This window comes from Lagenorhynchus albirostris, chromosome 16, assembly GCF_949774975.1.
Source record: "Lagenorhynchus albirostris chromosome 16, mLagAlb1.1, whole genome shotgun sequence".
Lineage (NCBI taxonomy): Eukaryota > Metazoa > Chordata > Mammalia > Artiodactyla > Delphinidae > Lagenorhynchus > Lagenorhynchus albirostris.
The window spans coordinates 6,682,371-6,700,115 of NC_083110.1; the positions used below are offsets into that span (position 1 = coordinate 6,682,371).

Below are 17,745 nucleotides of genomic sequence, written 5' to 3' on the forward strand. Positions count from 1 at the left end.
ACATTTGTTTCAAAATACTACAAAAAAAATTAAAGCTGCGTAATGTCATGTGGGGTTCTTTTTCTGATTTCTCCCAACTTCTAGGTATGCTTGAATGTTGCCATAATAAACCTTAAAAAAACTATCAGATAGAGTTCTTTGGTCTTGAGGTGGAGAGGAGGTTATTCTAGTGATTCAAGCATAAGGGGTGAAAGTGTAAACTAGGATGGGTGGGCAGACTATAGAGAAAGGCAGGACTAGACAAATAACTGGCCTTGGTAATAAAATGGATTCAAGAGAGAAGAAAGTCAACTGTAGTTCCAATGTTTCAAGCCGAAAGCAGTAAGGATACCACCAACAGAAATGGAGCAGTAGAGATGGGAGGCTGGTAGGAGAGGACTAGGAACTGATATCAGGGCTGGATTCAGAGCAACCGCAGCTTTGCTAAGTATAAAACAATGAAAGAACATCTCTTTGAATCCTCCATAGAAGGAAACTATGGGCTAGGCATGCTTCTGCCTTGGGAAGGGAAGACAATGCCCTTAGTGCACCTGAGAGAGTCTCAATTCCGGAAAGAGCACCTTAAAAGTATCACTTCAAATCTCTAACTTTTTGGTTCTTAGTATGATAAATCTGAGTTTCCCAGGGATGTAAAAGGGATACCTGTCCTTTCTTAAATATCATCTAATACTTTATTTATAGTGGTATAATTTGCATTCGATAAAGCATATAGACATTAAATGTTCATTTCTACGAGTTCTGACAACTGCATACGCCCATGTAACCACTACCCAAACTAAGATACAGCACATTTTTATCACCCCAGGCAGTTTCCTTATGCCCCTTTCCAATCAACTCCCCTTCTCACTGCCCCTCTCCTTACAGAGACAACTACTGCTTGATTCTATGACCATATCTTAATTTTGCCTGTTCTTGGGCTTCATATGAATAGAATCACAGAATGTCTACTCTTTTGTGCTTGGCTGTCCCTTTCACCGACACAATGATTTTGAGCTTCAACCACACTGGTGGGTGTATCAGTAGTCTGTTCCTTTTTATTGCTTGTATAGTAGTCTATTGTATAAATATATCACAACTTAGTTACACATTCTCCCACTGACAGACACTTGGGTTACTTCCGGTTTTTGGCTATTAGTAAAAAGGCTGCCATGGATATTCTTCTACTAGTCTTTTTATGGACATACGTTTTAATTTCTCTTAGGTAAATACCTAAAAATGGAATTTTAGGGTCACAGGTTAAGGGTATGCTTAATTTTATAAGAAACTGCTGAACAGCTGTCTAGAATGGCTGTACCATTTAAATTCTCCATCTATTGCTAGGTAAGTGATAGAATTTATAGACTTTAAAATTCTTTAAGTATTTTGAGTTTATCATTCCAGATGATCAACAAATATATTTTGTTTTAACTTACTATAAATATTTTTGAAATATGTTATATGTACTGTTGTTCGAGCTATTCACTATAGATGTTTCATGGATAATATAATGCTTAAAAAAGTCTCCAAACAGTTCTTAAAGAAAACACTTCAAGATTTAGTAACGAACTACAATGGGTCTTATAAGAACTCAGATACAGAACTTCTTAAACCCTGGAAAAGGAAATGGGGAATAAACAGAGAGGTCAAATTGACTCTGGTAAAGAGCATCTGAAGAAAGACCTCAGAAAATATTTATTTGGTAAGAAAACTAATTTATGGTGTTTGGCATGAAAATACAGTTTAATTTCAGATCTTGTTTTGTACAGTTTTATATTTGACCAATAGTTTTTACTTACGAAGTACTGGGGTACTTACTTGCAGGGATGGGCTAAGACAGTCTCGTAGTATTTCCTGATGATTTGGTTCACGAACTATTTCAAAGATTTGCTTTCTCTCTTGTGAAGGGTGGGCTGGTGACAAAATATGCACGAGCAGTCTCCCAAGCTGCATTCGGAAGGTTTCCTTACAAGACCATAAGATTTTAGCCCACTGCTGTCTGGAACCACTGGCTTTACTTGAACTCTTAAATTAAAACAGAAATGAATTAGGATCAAACTTCTTAAGCAATAATATCCTAACCTCAACACAGTCCTAAAAATCACAGAACATGTTTTACTCCAGAATTTTTTAAACAGTTGAAATTAGAAAGACATATACATCCATACAAATGGGGTTTAAAAGAGATGGATGTACACCAATGTTTACAGCAGCATTGTTCAAAATAGCCAAAAGGTAGAAACAACCCAAATACTCACTGATGGATGAATGGATAAACAAAATGTGGTATATACGCAGAATGGAATACTGTTCAGCCTTAGAAAGGAAGTTCTGATACATGCTTCAGTATGAATGAACTTAAAAACATTTTACTAAAATGAATCATGAAATAAGCCACATACAAAAAAGACAAATATTATATTAAATATTGTATGATAACTTATATGAGGTATCTAGAAAGTCAAAGTCATAGAGACAAAGCAGAGTAGTGGTTTATCGGGGCTGGGGGAGGGGCTAATGGGGAGTTACTATTTCATGGGTACAGAGTTTCAGTTTGGGATAATGGAAAAAGTTCTGGGGATGGATAGTGGTAATGGTTGCACAACAGTGTGAATGGATTTAAGGTCACTGATATGTACACTTAAATAGCAAAATTTATGTTATGTATATTTTACCACAATTTTAAAAAGGAGAGACAAAGAAGTTAAAGTCCTAAGCCGCTTAAAAAAATTACCTAGGGCTTGGAAATTTTAAAAGGAAAAAAAAAAGAACCATCAAAGAATAGTGGTAGATAAGCCTACATTGATTTTGCAATACAAAAGAGAAAGGATTCATAATAAAGACTTGAATTAGTACTAAAACGTTGAGTATAATTGTCACAAATTAAGAACTGCATGTGAATTGACCATCAATATCCCCTAACAAATAACCAAATAAGTTGTTTCGATTGTGGTCCCACTAAGGCTAACCCAATCCTGATCAAATATCCTGCATCTGGTTTAAAAACTGGAATCGGTACATTTTAGAGTTTATTCTGAGTTGGGGAAATGGCTCTCCAATTACTCCTAGTCCTAAGGGCTCTGTGTGAATGATTCAGTTCTAAGTGGAACCGGCAGACAACAAAATCTAGTTTAGATTTAAGAGATTGGCAGAATCATGATTTATGAGTTCTGCTAGAATTAGATTAGCCTTTGGTATCTACGGAGTGTACTGACCAATTTGTTCCCTATGGTCAATTGTAAGTGGCCCACAGAACCCTAAGTGAGCTGATGATAAATGGAGCCTGACGCTTGTCAGTATTCTCTGTGTCACTTTGAAGGTGTTGGATATGCTTAAGGCAACATCTACACTTCATAATTATTCATCATAATAATAATTCTAGAGTAGGTAGCTATAAATAAAGTCCGTTAAAAACAGGTTATTAGTTTAAACCTCATAGTAATCATCAAATTCCTACTCTTTTCTGATGCTGATCTTATTTACAAAATTACAACATTAGAAAACGGTTGTTGGGTTACAGACTTAAAAACAATGCTGCATGAAGTGAGTCCTTTTCGAAAGGGTAAATTAGCAATACATTTTACTCTGTTATTAACATTCAAGTTGTCTGAGTTTCAGAAAATGCTGTGAAAGTGTAGGAATATGATTTTGAAAACATATAATACAGACACATAAAACCCCTGATCCTTTTCTGTGAATGAACATTTCCCATGTAATTAATTTACTTACAGTAGATACTTTGAAGCCTTCTACCAGATATGTGAACATTTCTTTCTGAAATGGATTGAAAGCAGGCTGTTCATGATAAATATTTTCTTCAGAAATTTCAGTCTGGGAAACTGAGGTCTTGCTTTGAGGTGCATTTTCTGGAGTACTCAAAATGTCAATAATGTCTGGATTAAACTCTTTGAATTAAAAGACGAATAAAAAATTAGTCAAATCAAGTCAAAAAGTTAGTCAAATTTGAATTAGTCAAATCACTAGCCATAACAAATGATAATGATGCTGGCAAAAATATTCTATGTAATTTCTGATTCTGTTGTCACAATATAAATGTGTAGTAGGTGCATTAGATGTAGAAAATACAAAATACTAGAGAAAATGAATTCACCTAAAACAATGTAGAAATTTAAACATACATAAGTCACGCAGTTCTAAATTAAAGATTTATTTTACTAATGAAGATGAATTAAACTGAAAAATGATAAAAGTCATAAAGGTTCTTGTACAAATTAAACATAAAGACCATGTGATATTTACATTAGACAGATGTGCAGACCTGTTTCACTGGACATGCTATCCCATCAAATGCCATGCATGTGATAAAAATGGTTCAATTTCACAGTTTACCCTGGAGGCTGGTTGCCCCAAACATAAATTAGAAAAGTTAAAAAAAAAAAACTTGCGTGTCACTTGAACGGTTTTTAGAATTTTGACTTATCTATAGTGTTTTTGAGTATATTTCTCTGCATAGCTTTTTAGTGGTTTCTGTAGGTATTAAAGTTTATACATAAATATATAAATCATTTAGCCCCTGTAGAAACGCACATTAAAACCACAAGGCTATACCCCTATATTACCTATCAGAATGGCTGAAATTAAAAACAGTGAAACTCATAATGCTGGTAAAGACGTGAAGAGAACTGGACCACTCACACATTGCTGGTAGGAATATAAAATTATACTGCCACTCTAGAAAAGTCTGGCAGTTTCTTAACAAGAACAAAACACACATCTACCGTACAACCTAGAAACTGCACTCTTGGACATTTATCCCAGAAAAGGAAAGCCGCACGTTCACACAAAAACTTTTACGTAAATGTTTATAGCAGCTAGCTTTATTTGTAATAACCCCAAACTGAAAAACACCCAGATCAATTTTCTACAGGTAAATGACTAAACTGCGACATCTATGCTATGGACTACTCCTCATCAAAACCAAAAAGGGAACAAACTATTGATACATGCAACAACTAGGATGACTCTACAGAGAATTATGCTGAGTGAAAAAAGCCAGTCCTACACAAGGCTGCGTACTGTATGATTCCATTTATTTAGCATGCTTGAAATGATGAAAACATAGAAATGGAGAACAGATTGATAGTTGCCAGGGACTGAGGAAGGGATGGGGGTGGTAGGAAGATGGGTGCGGTGCTAAAAGGCAACATATAGATTCTTGTGGTGATGGAAATGTTCTTTTTCTTGACTGTATCGATGTCAATATCCTGGTACTGATACTGGACTATAGTTTTGCAAGATCCATCGGGGAAACTGGGTAAAGGGTACACAGGATCTCTGTAATATTTCCTAATAACTGCATGTGAACCTATGATTATCTCAAAGAAAAGTTTAAAAAAATATATTGGAGGTGCTGTACTATTTAAAACTTCAATGGTCAGTCTAGGCCAGCATTTAACATATTAAAAAGCGGAATTTTATTCAAGGCTATTAGTTCCAAATGAGAGATTCTTTTACTAGTGTGGATGCTAACAATGAAAGTATAAGGCTGTTAAAAAATTTGAAACCTAGTCAGTTCTCTCTTAAATTATTTTCCTTTTAGTTCAATATCTGAGTAAGAACATATTTATTCTCTAGTCCTACCTTGATAAATAATCCTGTTAACTGCTAAAATGGTGAGCCGCTGCAGTCTCTGTGCAAGCTCTGTTTCGGTTGCCTGGACAGGATTCTCCTGGCTCATTCTCCGTTGCATCATCATATGAAGTTCATCACTTGCTACTGAACGCATTTTCATCAGAAGAGAGTCAGTTTGAGCAAGGGGAAATTTTCGAGGACCTTCAAGTATATAAATGAAAACGTCAAATGCCAGAGTTAACAAGGACCAAAGAAACTATTTCTGCTGTAACTTTTTGATTATCAGACCATGAAAAGAACCTTATTTAATTCAAAGGTAATTTATACAAAGGAAAGAGAGTGATTAAGAGAGCGTATGTTTTCCCTCTTTGAAGAAGTGCAACAGTACCTCTGATGTCAAAGTCCTAAACAAGAATGTTGAAGCTTGTGACATAGCTTAGTAGGATGGATATCATTTGGCAAAATTTTAGTCCTCTGAAAAACTCGAACTGTTAGAAGGGTGTGTGTGTGTGTGTGTGTGTGTATATATATATATATACACACACACACACACACACACACACACATACAGTTCAGAATGCTTTGACAAAATATTTTCAAATACTGTTTCACTTCCTTGTATTCCAAAATAATCAACAGATTTTTAAAGCACATCACATTTTAGCATGAACATTACTATTTCTGGGTAATTAACATTGCTGAATTTTATAAATTAGTTTTGAAAAGTGTATATAGTGACATAGTAGAAATCAGCCAAATAAAGTGAAGAGCCCAGATATTAAAGTGATTTGGAACATATGCATCACGTGGGATTCAATCCTCAAAAGCATTTCCCGAGAAATGTTTCCTCAGGTTAAAGAGGCAGGAATGGGGTTCCTGCATCGTTACTGCACCTGCTCTGAAAGGCACCACACAGGGAGCGGATCCAGGAGAAAAGGAGGGGACTGAGTCTTGATTTAATGGACTGAAGGAGAAGGGCATCGGAAGTTGACCACAGGAACGAAAATGACGTCTTGGTAGGTGAGGAATAATGAAATCCTTCGTTGGAATTGAACCTTTTTTTAAATTATGAAAGCATATATATCAAAGTCCACAAATAGCCTCTATACACATTACTTACAAAAGGTTTTAATGACTCGTCCTGCAAAATATGTAAATATTTTAATAGCATTTTAGATTGTCCAGTATTTTAGGTAATCAGTATTTTTTATCAGTTAATACATTTTGGTAGGTGGAGTCACCTCTGAGACAAAAATGAAGCAAATAAAAAGAAGAAACATTCATATCTGGGATATATTCAAGAATAATATTATCAGATGATGTCCTTAGCTTAAGCGGATTCTTCCAAACGTCTACATCTCTGACAGCTTTCATGCTGTATAAGCAGCTGATAATCACAATTCAGAGATGCGGCAATACACCAAATAAGGGCATGTTAAGTCTTCTTCAGTTCCATGTACTTGAAAAAGGGGGAGGGTATCCCAGCAGTCAGGCTGTGACGCTGCATTGAGCTGGTGTGGCCTCACATACTGTGCTTTCTAAGCCTCAGGTTCCTAATATGGAAGATGTGGATTAGAAAGTAAAACAGAGCCTACCTCACAGGCAGATACTTGTCACTATCCGACACTACACTAAGTATATTTGTTTACAGGCTTATTGGCCATTTTCTCCAGTAAAATATAAGTTCCATGAGACCAGATGAAATCATAACTGATAATGGCTGATGCTCAATAAATATCTGATGGCTGAATGAATGGATAAAGAAGTTTGTTCTGTGGATTAAATAAAATAATGTACGTGAAACACAATGCCTGTCTCATACAAAGAATTAAAAGTTAATAGTTGGTATTGTTATTAATGGTTGAAATATAAAGGAAATTCATTGGTAGGTGAATTATATCAATAACACGATATACATATATATATATACACACACACACACACACACACACACATACAGTTTAAATGTATGTGTAGCTCTTTAAATAATACCCTAACACTTACTTCTTCCTTTGTGTATTAAGGTGATGTGTAAAGTTTTTATATTGATAAGCAGACAAGGGAAAAAATATATATGTAAGAATGTACATTGCTATCCTGTTATAATAGCAAAAACAAACAAGTAAAAAAAATACCTTTGTTTATTGATAATGGTTAGGGAAGAAGGTTGGGAAGAAGATCATGGCAAATCTAACAGATTATTAGGCATTCATTAAATATAAGAATATTTATATTGTATGGAAAAGTATACTATATTGAAATATAAATCAGTTTACAAACAGAAGGTTGAGTGATACTAAATAGTGATGATACTATTCAAGCAGAATTCTCTCTCTCTCTCTTATACATATCTATGTATATAAAAAAAAAAAGACACAGACACTAAGGAATGGGCGCTTTGTGCACTGGGTGGTAGGGAACCATCGGAGCTGTTGAGCAGAATGGTACACGAGTCAGGCTGTAAGAAGATTAAGCTGGCAATAAAATATTACCTAACGCCTCCAAGAGTATGAGAACTCACAATCTAGATGTGGCGAAAGTGCTGCTGAAGAAACGCTGGTCCCAGGCCATGGATATCCTGGGATTCACAGCCTGAGTGAACCTGTCTGCCATCAAAAACTGGTGTGTGGCCACAAGAGGAGCTGTCCCTACAAGGCCTGCGGGAGGTGCAGGGGGTGGCGGCTGTGGGGTTGGAGACGCCAGCCGTCTCAGCAGTTTTCAGTAAACGCTGAACAAGTCTACCCAGGAAAAAAACATCCCTCCAAACATCTGCCACTAATGAGAACAGCCTGTATGAAACCTTTGAAGGAACAGTTGATGATCTAAATGATGGAAATATAAATCCCTCTCAGTCACTTTAGTATCATGAACAAATGGACTTAGGTGAGTTTTTAATAACCACACTGCTCAGAAGCAGAGGAGCTTCAGCACTGTGTATGTTTTGCTCCGACAGTGTACAAGGCCAACACACTTTTGACAATAATTTTTGACTAATACTCAACAAATACAACACAAGCTTTGCCAAATACATGTGTAAAACAACATGTAAGGAAATACAAAGCAACAGTTTAACACATATAAAGTGGAGTTTTATAAACTGGATTTATAAAATGACATTATAAAATGACAGAATTTAAATAAGGTAGTATTTAAAACAGGAAGAATGCTTGGGAGAGACCTGAGAGAGACATAAAGATACAACAGACCTGGAAGGAGTGGGTGTTGGGTAGGACACAAAGAGATGGGTGCAGGGGCCTCGCTCCAGCAGTCTCTAAGTCTAGGCCTCGGTGGATCTGCAACATGAGGAAGCTGGACTGGATGACTTTCAAGGTCTTTTATCAAGTTCAAAATTTTTAGGATTCTATAAGCCTCATGTGGCCTTACGGTAACTGCATTTACTTAGATAGTGTGAAAAATATAAGCCCCAGTAGAAGAGGCTAGAGGAGTCAGGAACAAAAAGGAGAATGGTTTAGAGAAAGGACTAAAAGTCTATTATCCACTTTAAAATGACTCACACAAAGAAAAAATAAATAATACAAACGTGGAGCTCTGCGGGGCTCTTAGGCTTAGGGTGATAAAAGCGCTAGTACATAAAAGAGAGAGATGACAGACTGTTAGAGAAATCACAGACCAAACAGAAAATAGCAAAAGGGCCACTATGTTAGCCCAGGCACAAGCTGATCATAAACTAAACCAGGGAACTAGGTAGAAAAGGGAAGAAACAGATATGAGAAAGAGAAACGTCAAGAAGGAAGAAATAGCAGGCATTTGTGCAGGTAGTAAAGGTATACTTTCCTCTGTCAAAGAGGGTGAATTCCATCTAAGCAGTCTCTGACTATCTAAGAAATCCTGCAAAGGGAAAATGGTCCAAAAGTCACCTTTTGGCATGCAGGCAGTTGAGCACTACTGCCAGACTTGGTAAAAGGTGGAATTCCACCTGGGACAAAAGAGGCACAACTGGGAGGGAAGCTCATGAGGAGAGATTATATTCAGATATTACATCAAGGAAGGATAAAGAAGATGTGGCACATATTTACAATGGAATACTACTCAGCCATAAAAAGAAACGACATTGAGCTATTTGTAGTGAGGTGAATAGACCTAGAGTCTGTCATACAGAGTGAAGTAAGTCAGATAGAGAAAGACAAATACCGTATGCTAACATATATACATGGAATCAAAAAAAAAAAAAAACTGGCTCTGAAGAACCTAGGGGCAGGACAGGAATAAAGATGCAGACATACAGAATGGACTTGAGGACACGGGGAGGGGGAAGGATAAGCTGGGACAAAGCGAGAGAGTAGCATTGACATATATACACTATCAAATATAAAATAGATAGCTAGTGGGAAGCAGCCGCACAGCACAGGGAGATCAGCTCGGTGCTTTGTGACCACCTAGAGGGGTGGGGTAGGGAGGGTGGGAGGGAGGGAGACGCAGAGGGAAGAGATATGGGGACATATGTATATGTATAGCTGACTCACTTTGTTATAAAGCAGAAACTAACACACCATTGTAAAGCGATTATACTCCAATAAAGATGTTAAAAAAATAATAAATAAATTAAGGAAGGATGTATAGGGAGATAAGTTTAGTTACATGGATGCTTTACAAGTTTTATTTACATAAACTTTCATTTAGCATAATGTAAACATACTCCTGCGAAACAATGTATATTTGATAGCTTTTCTCTACAGATGAGTGTTTCACATGGTTTTAAACTTCGGCATAGCACCGACCACAGTGAAGCAGTTTAACTCAGGTAGAAGAAAGATTTGGATTTAAAAGCCCTCAAGACTGTACGGGTGATTAAACTTCAAACAATTTACCAAGTCCTCTGTTTGGAGAAATGTGTGTGTGTGTGTGTGTGTGTGTGTGTGTCTGTATGTGCGCATATACCTATGTCCAATATATACAGACGTGTATATATATGTGAGTGTGTGTGTATGTGTGCATGTACCTACATCCAGTATATACAGACGTATATGTGTGTGTGTGTGCGCACATGTACCTATGTCCAGTATATACAGACATATATGTGTGTGCGCACGCATGTACCTATGTCCACTATATACAGATGTATATATGTGTGTGTGTGTCTGTATGTGCGCATATACCTATGTCCAGTATATACAGACGTGTATACATATGTGAGTGTGTGTGTGTGCATTACCTACATCCAGTATATACAGACGTATATGTGTGTGTGTGCGCACATGTACCTATGTCCAGTATATACAGACATATATGTGTGTGTGTGCACGCATGTACCTATGTCCACTATATACAGACGTATATGTGTGTGTGTGTGTGCGCGCGCACATGTACCTATGTCCAGTATATACAGATGTATATGTGTGTGTGTGTGCGTGTGTGTGCACGCATGTACCTATGTCCACTATATACAGACGTATGTGTGTGTGTGTGTGTGTGTGTGCGCGCGCACATGTACCTATGTCCAGTATATACGGACATATATATATGTGTGTGTGTGCGTGTGTGCGCGCATGTACCTATGTCCAGTATATACAGACGTGTGTGTGTGTGCGTGCGCGCGCATGCACCTATGTCCAGTATATACAGACGTATATATATGTGTGTGGGTGTGTGTGGGTGTGTGCGCGCGCTCATGCACCTATGTCTAGTATATACAGACGTATGTGTGTGTGTGCGCGCACATGCATCTATGTCCAGTATATACAGACGTATACGTGTGTGTGTGTGCGCATGTACCTATGTCCAGTATATACAGATGTATATATGTGTGTGTGTGTGTGCGCACGCGCATGTACTTATGTCCAGTATATACAGACGTATATGTGTGTGTGTGCGCGCGCATGCACCTATGTCTAGTATATACAGATGTGTGTGTGTGTGTGTGCGCACGCGCATGCACCTATGTCCAGTATATACAGACGTATGTGTGTGTGTGTGTGTGTGTGTGTGTGTGTGTGTGCCTATACAGAGCCAATGTGTATGTGTATAGGGTGTTTACGCTATCTTTCTGAATTAATGTGTATATAGGTCAGAGCAGATTTTGTGGAAATAAGTCTAACAATATTAAAAATAAGAATTTGATGACATGTCCTCATTTACAGCAAGCCCTAAAGTCACGTGCATAACATAACCATATCCGAGCCACCATCGTCTCCTGCCCTGACTATTGCAATAGCCTCCTCCTTGCACTTCCCACTACCTTTCCTAGTTTCCTCTAATCCACTCTGCACAGAAACCAGAATGGTCTTTACAAAATGAAAATCTGGTTATGTCATGCCAGCTACTTAAAAACCTCTGACAACTTCCCATTAGGATAAAATCTAATAAACTCCTTAACATGGCCCATATGATGACACGTGATCTGGTTCATGCTGTCCTGTATAGCCTTATCTGGCAGTACTATCTCATCAAGGGCTATACTTCAGCTACATGGCTTTCTTTCAGTTCTCTGAACAACCTTAATTATGTCCTGCCCCAGGACCTGCACGTCAGCTGTTCATTCTGCCTGTAATACTCTTCCTCCGGCTCCTGCTAACTCCTTTCTCATCCCTTATGTTGAAATCCCACTTCCTCAGAGGCTTCCCTAACTCTGGATGTAAATCAGGCTGCCCTGTTACGGTCTCTATTCCTACCTTCTACATTTCTCTACTACTTTACGGTAGCAGGGAAGAATCTGTGTCTTTTTATTTTTTTCATCACTGTATCGTCAACATTTAACACAGTGCTTGGCACAAGGCAGGTGCTCAAGAGATAACTGAATGAGAACAGCACTGAAAAGAAAGCAGTAGGAAAGTAGCAGTTTTCCTCCTCTGGGAGGAAAACCTTCTCAAACTTTATAGTTTAGCTTTTGAAACAATGAAATGTTTTCAAATGTGAATGCCATCAGAATACAGGGGAGTCAACCTACCTTCCATTTATAAGTATTAAAACATTATTTCAGCACTCACCAGCAATGCTCTTTCGCTTTTGGAATACTGCATGATGGGGAGCAGAAGGCGACTGAGATGAATCTGTAAGGTTTTCAGAGTCATGATTTGCGGTGGTCCTTATAAATTCCATAGCAGCCTGGAGAACTCTATACTGTAGTGCAACAGCCATATCTAAAAACAGAAGATACTAGAATGTTTTCAAGCTATGTGGTTGTTAATTTTTTAAAAAATTGAATTGATTCTTACATTTATGCAATATCAAAACTGCCAATAGGGCTTCCCTGGTGGCGCAGTGGTTGAGAGTCCGCCTGCCAATGCAGGGGACACGGGTTCGTGCCCCGGTCCGGGAGGATCCCACATGCCGCGGAGCGGCTGGGCCCGTGAGCCATGGCCGCTGAGCCTGCACGTCCGGAGCCTGTGCTCCGCAACGGGAGAGGCCGCAACGGTGAGAGGCTTGCGTACCGCAAAAAAAAAACAAAAACCTGCCAATAATATTTTATTAGAGATAAATTTAAAATTTTTGATCAACGTGGGTTCTCAATGGTTGTAAACATTTCTTAACTATCTTTAAAAGCAATTTTAAAGCAAATTTCCAAATGATTACTATAAAAAGTTCAATAGAAAAATACTAGCTCACAAATTTATTTCGTTTATATAATTGTTTTAAAGAACAGCCTTTTTAATATATAAGGCAAAAGTTTAACCAGAAATTCTCACATTTTTCTGCCTCCTATTCACTATAATATTTGCCACTAAAGAAAACTAATGTTTTATGTTACTATTCAGCATAAGACTTTTCATTCTACTTGGTAAGAAAAATCAGCAGTTTTTGTTTTGTTTTGTTTTGTTTTTAAATATTTATTTATTTATTTGGTTGCACCAGGTCTTAGTTGCGGCATGTGAACTCTTAGTTGCGGCATGCATGTGGGATCTATTCCCCGACCAGGGATCGAACCCAGGTCCCCTGCATTGGGAGCGTGGAGTCTTAACCACTGCACCACCAGGGAAGTCCCAGCAGCTTCTTTTAGTGATGTGTTGGCAGCTACTAATTACATCAGGGCATCACTTTAAAATTTTTGCCACTTAAAAAGGCTTCTTTTTAAAGCCAGTAAACAAAGTTAAGGATGAACCTTCAGTAAAACAGTTTCTCTCCTCTATCCCACTCTCTCTAGAGAAGCCAGAGAAAGAGATTAGGCTCTACTAACATTTTTGGCTATTATACAACTGCCCCCCACAAATCCATGAAAATTAGATCTTACTTTGGGTCCTCTTGCTTTTGCTGTTTTGAAGATATCCAAGCAGTACAATAAGATCTTCAATAACTCTAAAATACTGTGAGCCTGAGGAACTGCAAGCATGAATTGTAACTGCTATGAAAAGTTGCTGCAGATCACAAGCAAGCAATCTGTATTCATTCAAAGGAACGCTAAAGAAAAAGAACAAATAATTTAAGGCAAATAGAACTGGTTTGAATTCCTGTTCTGCCAGTATTCATTCATTCTTTCATGCATTCATTCGATATTTATCCATGCTTACTCTATGGCAGGTTACATAAACTACATGCTAGGAACAGAAATAAGAAGACACGCTTTGACTCCTGTGAAAATTCAGCTTGCAAAGGACCAGACAAGTGAACAGATAACTATAACCAGTAAGTGGTGGTAAATGTAACAACAGAGGCTACACAAGATACTGTGGGAAAGCACTGGCAGGTTCCCAACACACTAACGGTGAAGATTCTGTGGGCATGAAGAGGGATATTCTGAGAAGGCTTCACAGAAGTGGTGAATTTGAATAAATTAACTGACCTCTCTGAATCTCACTTACACAATGTATGTTTATTTTAAGGATTAAAAGAGATACAGATTTGAACGTATATATTAATCACTTACAACTACCTAATAAATATGAATTAGTATCTTCTGTCCCTCAATTTTTAACCTTGATAATCTACCTCAATGTGTGATATTAAGCCTCTCCACTTACTTTTTCAAAATCAAGCAAGAGTTAGAAGTGGTAAATTCGGGGGTGGGCGGCAATCAATAGAGTAGCATATAAGGACATTCTGTAAGTACAGTTTCTTTAAAATAACAACAGCAACAAACTGCTCTTAGCAGGAGCCTGCCGGTACTCTTCCCACGTTCCACCAATTTCATGCACTGTATTATAATCAAGACTAAATGTTTTGAGGAATACAATGCTTTGTATTTCTCATATGCCCAGCACACAGATCCTCAATAAAACAGGTGCCCAATAAAACCTGCACTGAGCTGACCACAAGTTGTCCTCTCTAGCACCCAGGAGCCTCCCTGCCTAGAGAGTCACCGAGGATATGCTCTGCCTTCTCGGCAAAAATATAGTTAATAGTTAATGTTTTAACATGCAGTTAGATGATGCTTCTAGAGATGTGTATCTTAACATTATGCTAATAAAAATGTTATACTGTACATCATAAATGCAGACACTGAAGGCACAAAACCCAAATAAAAATATAATTGCCTAACGTATTTTTTAAAGCTGTTAATCAATTGAGTGGGCAGCCATTTGCCAATGTACTTTTCGCTACCAGAAATTCATTTATGGTAGTAGACAGCGGTACAGCATGCTAAAAGTGGGAGAGCATGGTGACTGTAAAGCACAGGCTTCTGAAGTGAGAAGATTCAGCCTCAAGTTCTCTGTTTATTAGCTGTGTGATCTGCAACAAGTTACTACATCTCTCTAATCCTCAATTTCCTATTCCTGATGGGGATAATAATTTTTATAAGACTATAGTGGAAGCTTGGTAAATATATTTGAGGACAGTTAAATTTATTCACCTTGTCTTCAGGTTCTAAATACCTAAAAGTACGTCATATAAATAGCTTAGTTTTTTTAAACCAAACTTTTTGAAAATGATGGAAAATATGCCCTCCAAATTTAGTTTAATTTAATTTAATCAGTTTTAGAGGAAAGAAATTCTTTGAAAGTATTATGAAATATCAAATGCTTTAACGTAACCTGCTAGTAAAGTTTTTCCCTTTCCAAAGTTCTTATCAGATGTAGTTTTAAATAATGATTTAAAACTTACTTCTTTTCTAATCCATTCAGAGCTGCTACTGTATTACATAACACGTAGAGAAGACCATTATCCAACAACATATCTGCTACCTTAGAACAAGAATTTAATATTTGGAGAAGAAGTAAGAGAGCGTTATGCAAGAGCACGTTGTCATATAAGGAGGTCTCTATTAGTCCCAGAATAGGAATGACAGACCACTTCTGAAAAAGTCCCATGTTTTTCACATCTTCCAGATCAAATCTATAATAAATAATACAGTTAAGAGCACATTAGAAGCAATTAACCATGAAATAAGGAAAAATGATTGCAATATGGGCCATTTTGTTGACTTGATTTTGAAGCTATAAAGCATAAATTAGGGAAGCAAGGATTCTTAACCGTTTTTAGATCATAAATACCTCCAATAAAAAGATAAAAGGTGTTGCTAGAAGTCTGTTCCAAGGCAAATATTCAAGGGAAACATTTATACAATTTCATGGTTTTAATTGACTCACTTTAATTTGTCCATGAACCACTAAGTTGTCCAAAGATCCCCTGCTCTAGGGATCTATATAACAAGTGTGCAGAAAAAAAAAAGACTACTATTTTACACAGTATTTCAGGGAACTAGTAAAAAGAGGTCTAGTGAAAGGAATGGATCTCGAGTTCTTGTTCCAATACTCTTTGTCTCTGGGATGGAAGGAAATTATTTACATGTTTTATACCTCATTTTCTTTATCTGTCAAATATGTGTGGTGATATCTGCTCTACTTTCTTCTCAAGACTTTGTGAGAATCAAATGAGATGATGCAGAATTGCTTTGAAAGAGCCAAAAGCTGTAGGCAAATGCAAAGTACTGTTGTCATTGCTGCATCTAATAAGTAAATTCTTCAAGGTCTGAATTGGTCTACTTACAAATAAGTAGGAGACACTTAATAATAATACAAGACACACATTTCTCTCTACTTTGTCATACACAGAAATAACAGTTTAACTTTTCTGCCAAACTTTTGACTTGGGAGAAAAATATTCTTTAATTTTTGTACTTATTTGCTAATCCTTCAGCATTATACCAGGGACAAAGCTCAGTAATCAGAATTCCAGGTGGGGGACTGACTCTTCACCCAGATAAGCCGGGTCTCGGAGGGAGTGAGGAGCTTGTCTATGGAGCCCTCCTATAATCTGCTGCTGGGACCACAGAAGCCACCTTCTTCTCAGTTAACCTCAGGTTAACACTGGATACCAAATCTTAACTATCACTTTCTTTCATCTGATGCAGCATTTATTTATTTCTTTCTTACTTACTAGTTTCTAGCTAATGAATGAAATACGAAGGAAGAAGTTATATTAGAAAGAATATAATATGGAAAATAATAAATTGATTCACCTGGAAAATGACTTTTAGTAGATTTTTTCTAAGAGTGACCAAGCGATTTTGTTAAGAGTCAGTTTAACAAATTATACATTTAAGACAAAAGATTCCCAATTCTGGTGGAGGGAAGAACCCACTTACTCTTCATCAAGGCCAGCATGTCGGCCAAAGAACATTTCAATGAAGCATTCTAATAATTCCTGAGTTCCCCGATGAAGATACAACTGGTTGGCTAGCAAGGAAAAGCCACGATTCTTCAGAAATTTATCCTTTTGTTCCTTAGATGCTCTATTAAAATATGCATCTAATAGCTGAGGAAAAAAATTAAGTTAGACAATATATTAAAATTTTATATAATGTATACAAGTCAGACAGTGTATTATATTTGTAGTTGTAAGTTATTGTTTAATTTCATCTGTATAGAACAGAGAAAGCTCAAAAAAATGCCACCTCCATAGCAAAATGAAAATGAACTTTGTTCTGATTATTACGGAATGCTAATGATGACCCTGTCTTGGAGATCTTAATACTTTTGTGATGGGAAACTAGCTTTTTAGCTGAGCATGGACACCTAGCAGATTGGCAGCCTTAGCTGAGTATAAGTAGAATATTTGTGCCTAGTTCTAATTCTGAAAAAAGAAAAATGAGTCAGCACTGTATGAAGCTTTCTCTGAAAAAAGAAAATATATATATATATGTGTATATATATATATCCCAGACCTCTATTTTTCTAGACTTCTTAACATTTTATTTACCTTGAGCATAGGCCTAAACTTCCATCCTTTCCCAGAATCTTAAATGCAACCTGTGTACAATCTAAGTAATTATTTTTCCTTCCAAAC

General features: G+C 37.1%; 1 protein-coding gene across 1 annotated transcript in view; it reads right to left on the minus strand.

Moving 5' to 3' along the window:
• The window catches only part of LYST (lysosomal trafficking regulator), a 177,325-nt gene that overhangs the window by 68,444 nt on the left and 91,136 nt on the right, over positions 1 to 17,745 (minus strand). The window contains exons 25-31 of the mRNA XM_060126030.1: positions 17,045 to 17,214; positions 15,562 to 15,792; positions 13,754 to 13,920; positions 12,513 to 12,665; positions 5,578 to 5,769; positions 3,706 to 3,881; positions 1,795 to 2,001 (exon numbers count right to left, since the gene is read on the minus strand). Of these exons, the coding sequence (XP_059982013.1) occupies positions 1,795 to 2,001; positions 3,706 to 3,881; positions 5,578 to 5,769; positions 12,513 to 12,665; positions 13,754 to 13,920; positions 15,562 to 15,792; positions 17,045 to 17,214 (1,296 nt within the window). The remainder of the gene's footprint in view (positions 1 to 1,794; positions 2,002 to 3,705; positions 3,882 to 5,577; positions 5,770 to 12,512; positions 12,666 to 13,753; positions 13,921 to 15,561; positions 15,793 to 17,044; positions 17,215 to 17,745) is intronic.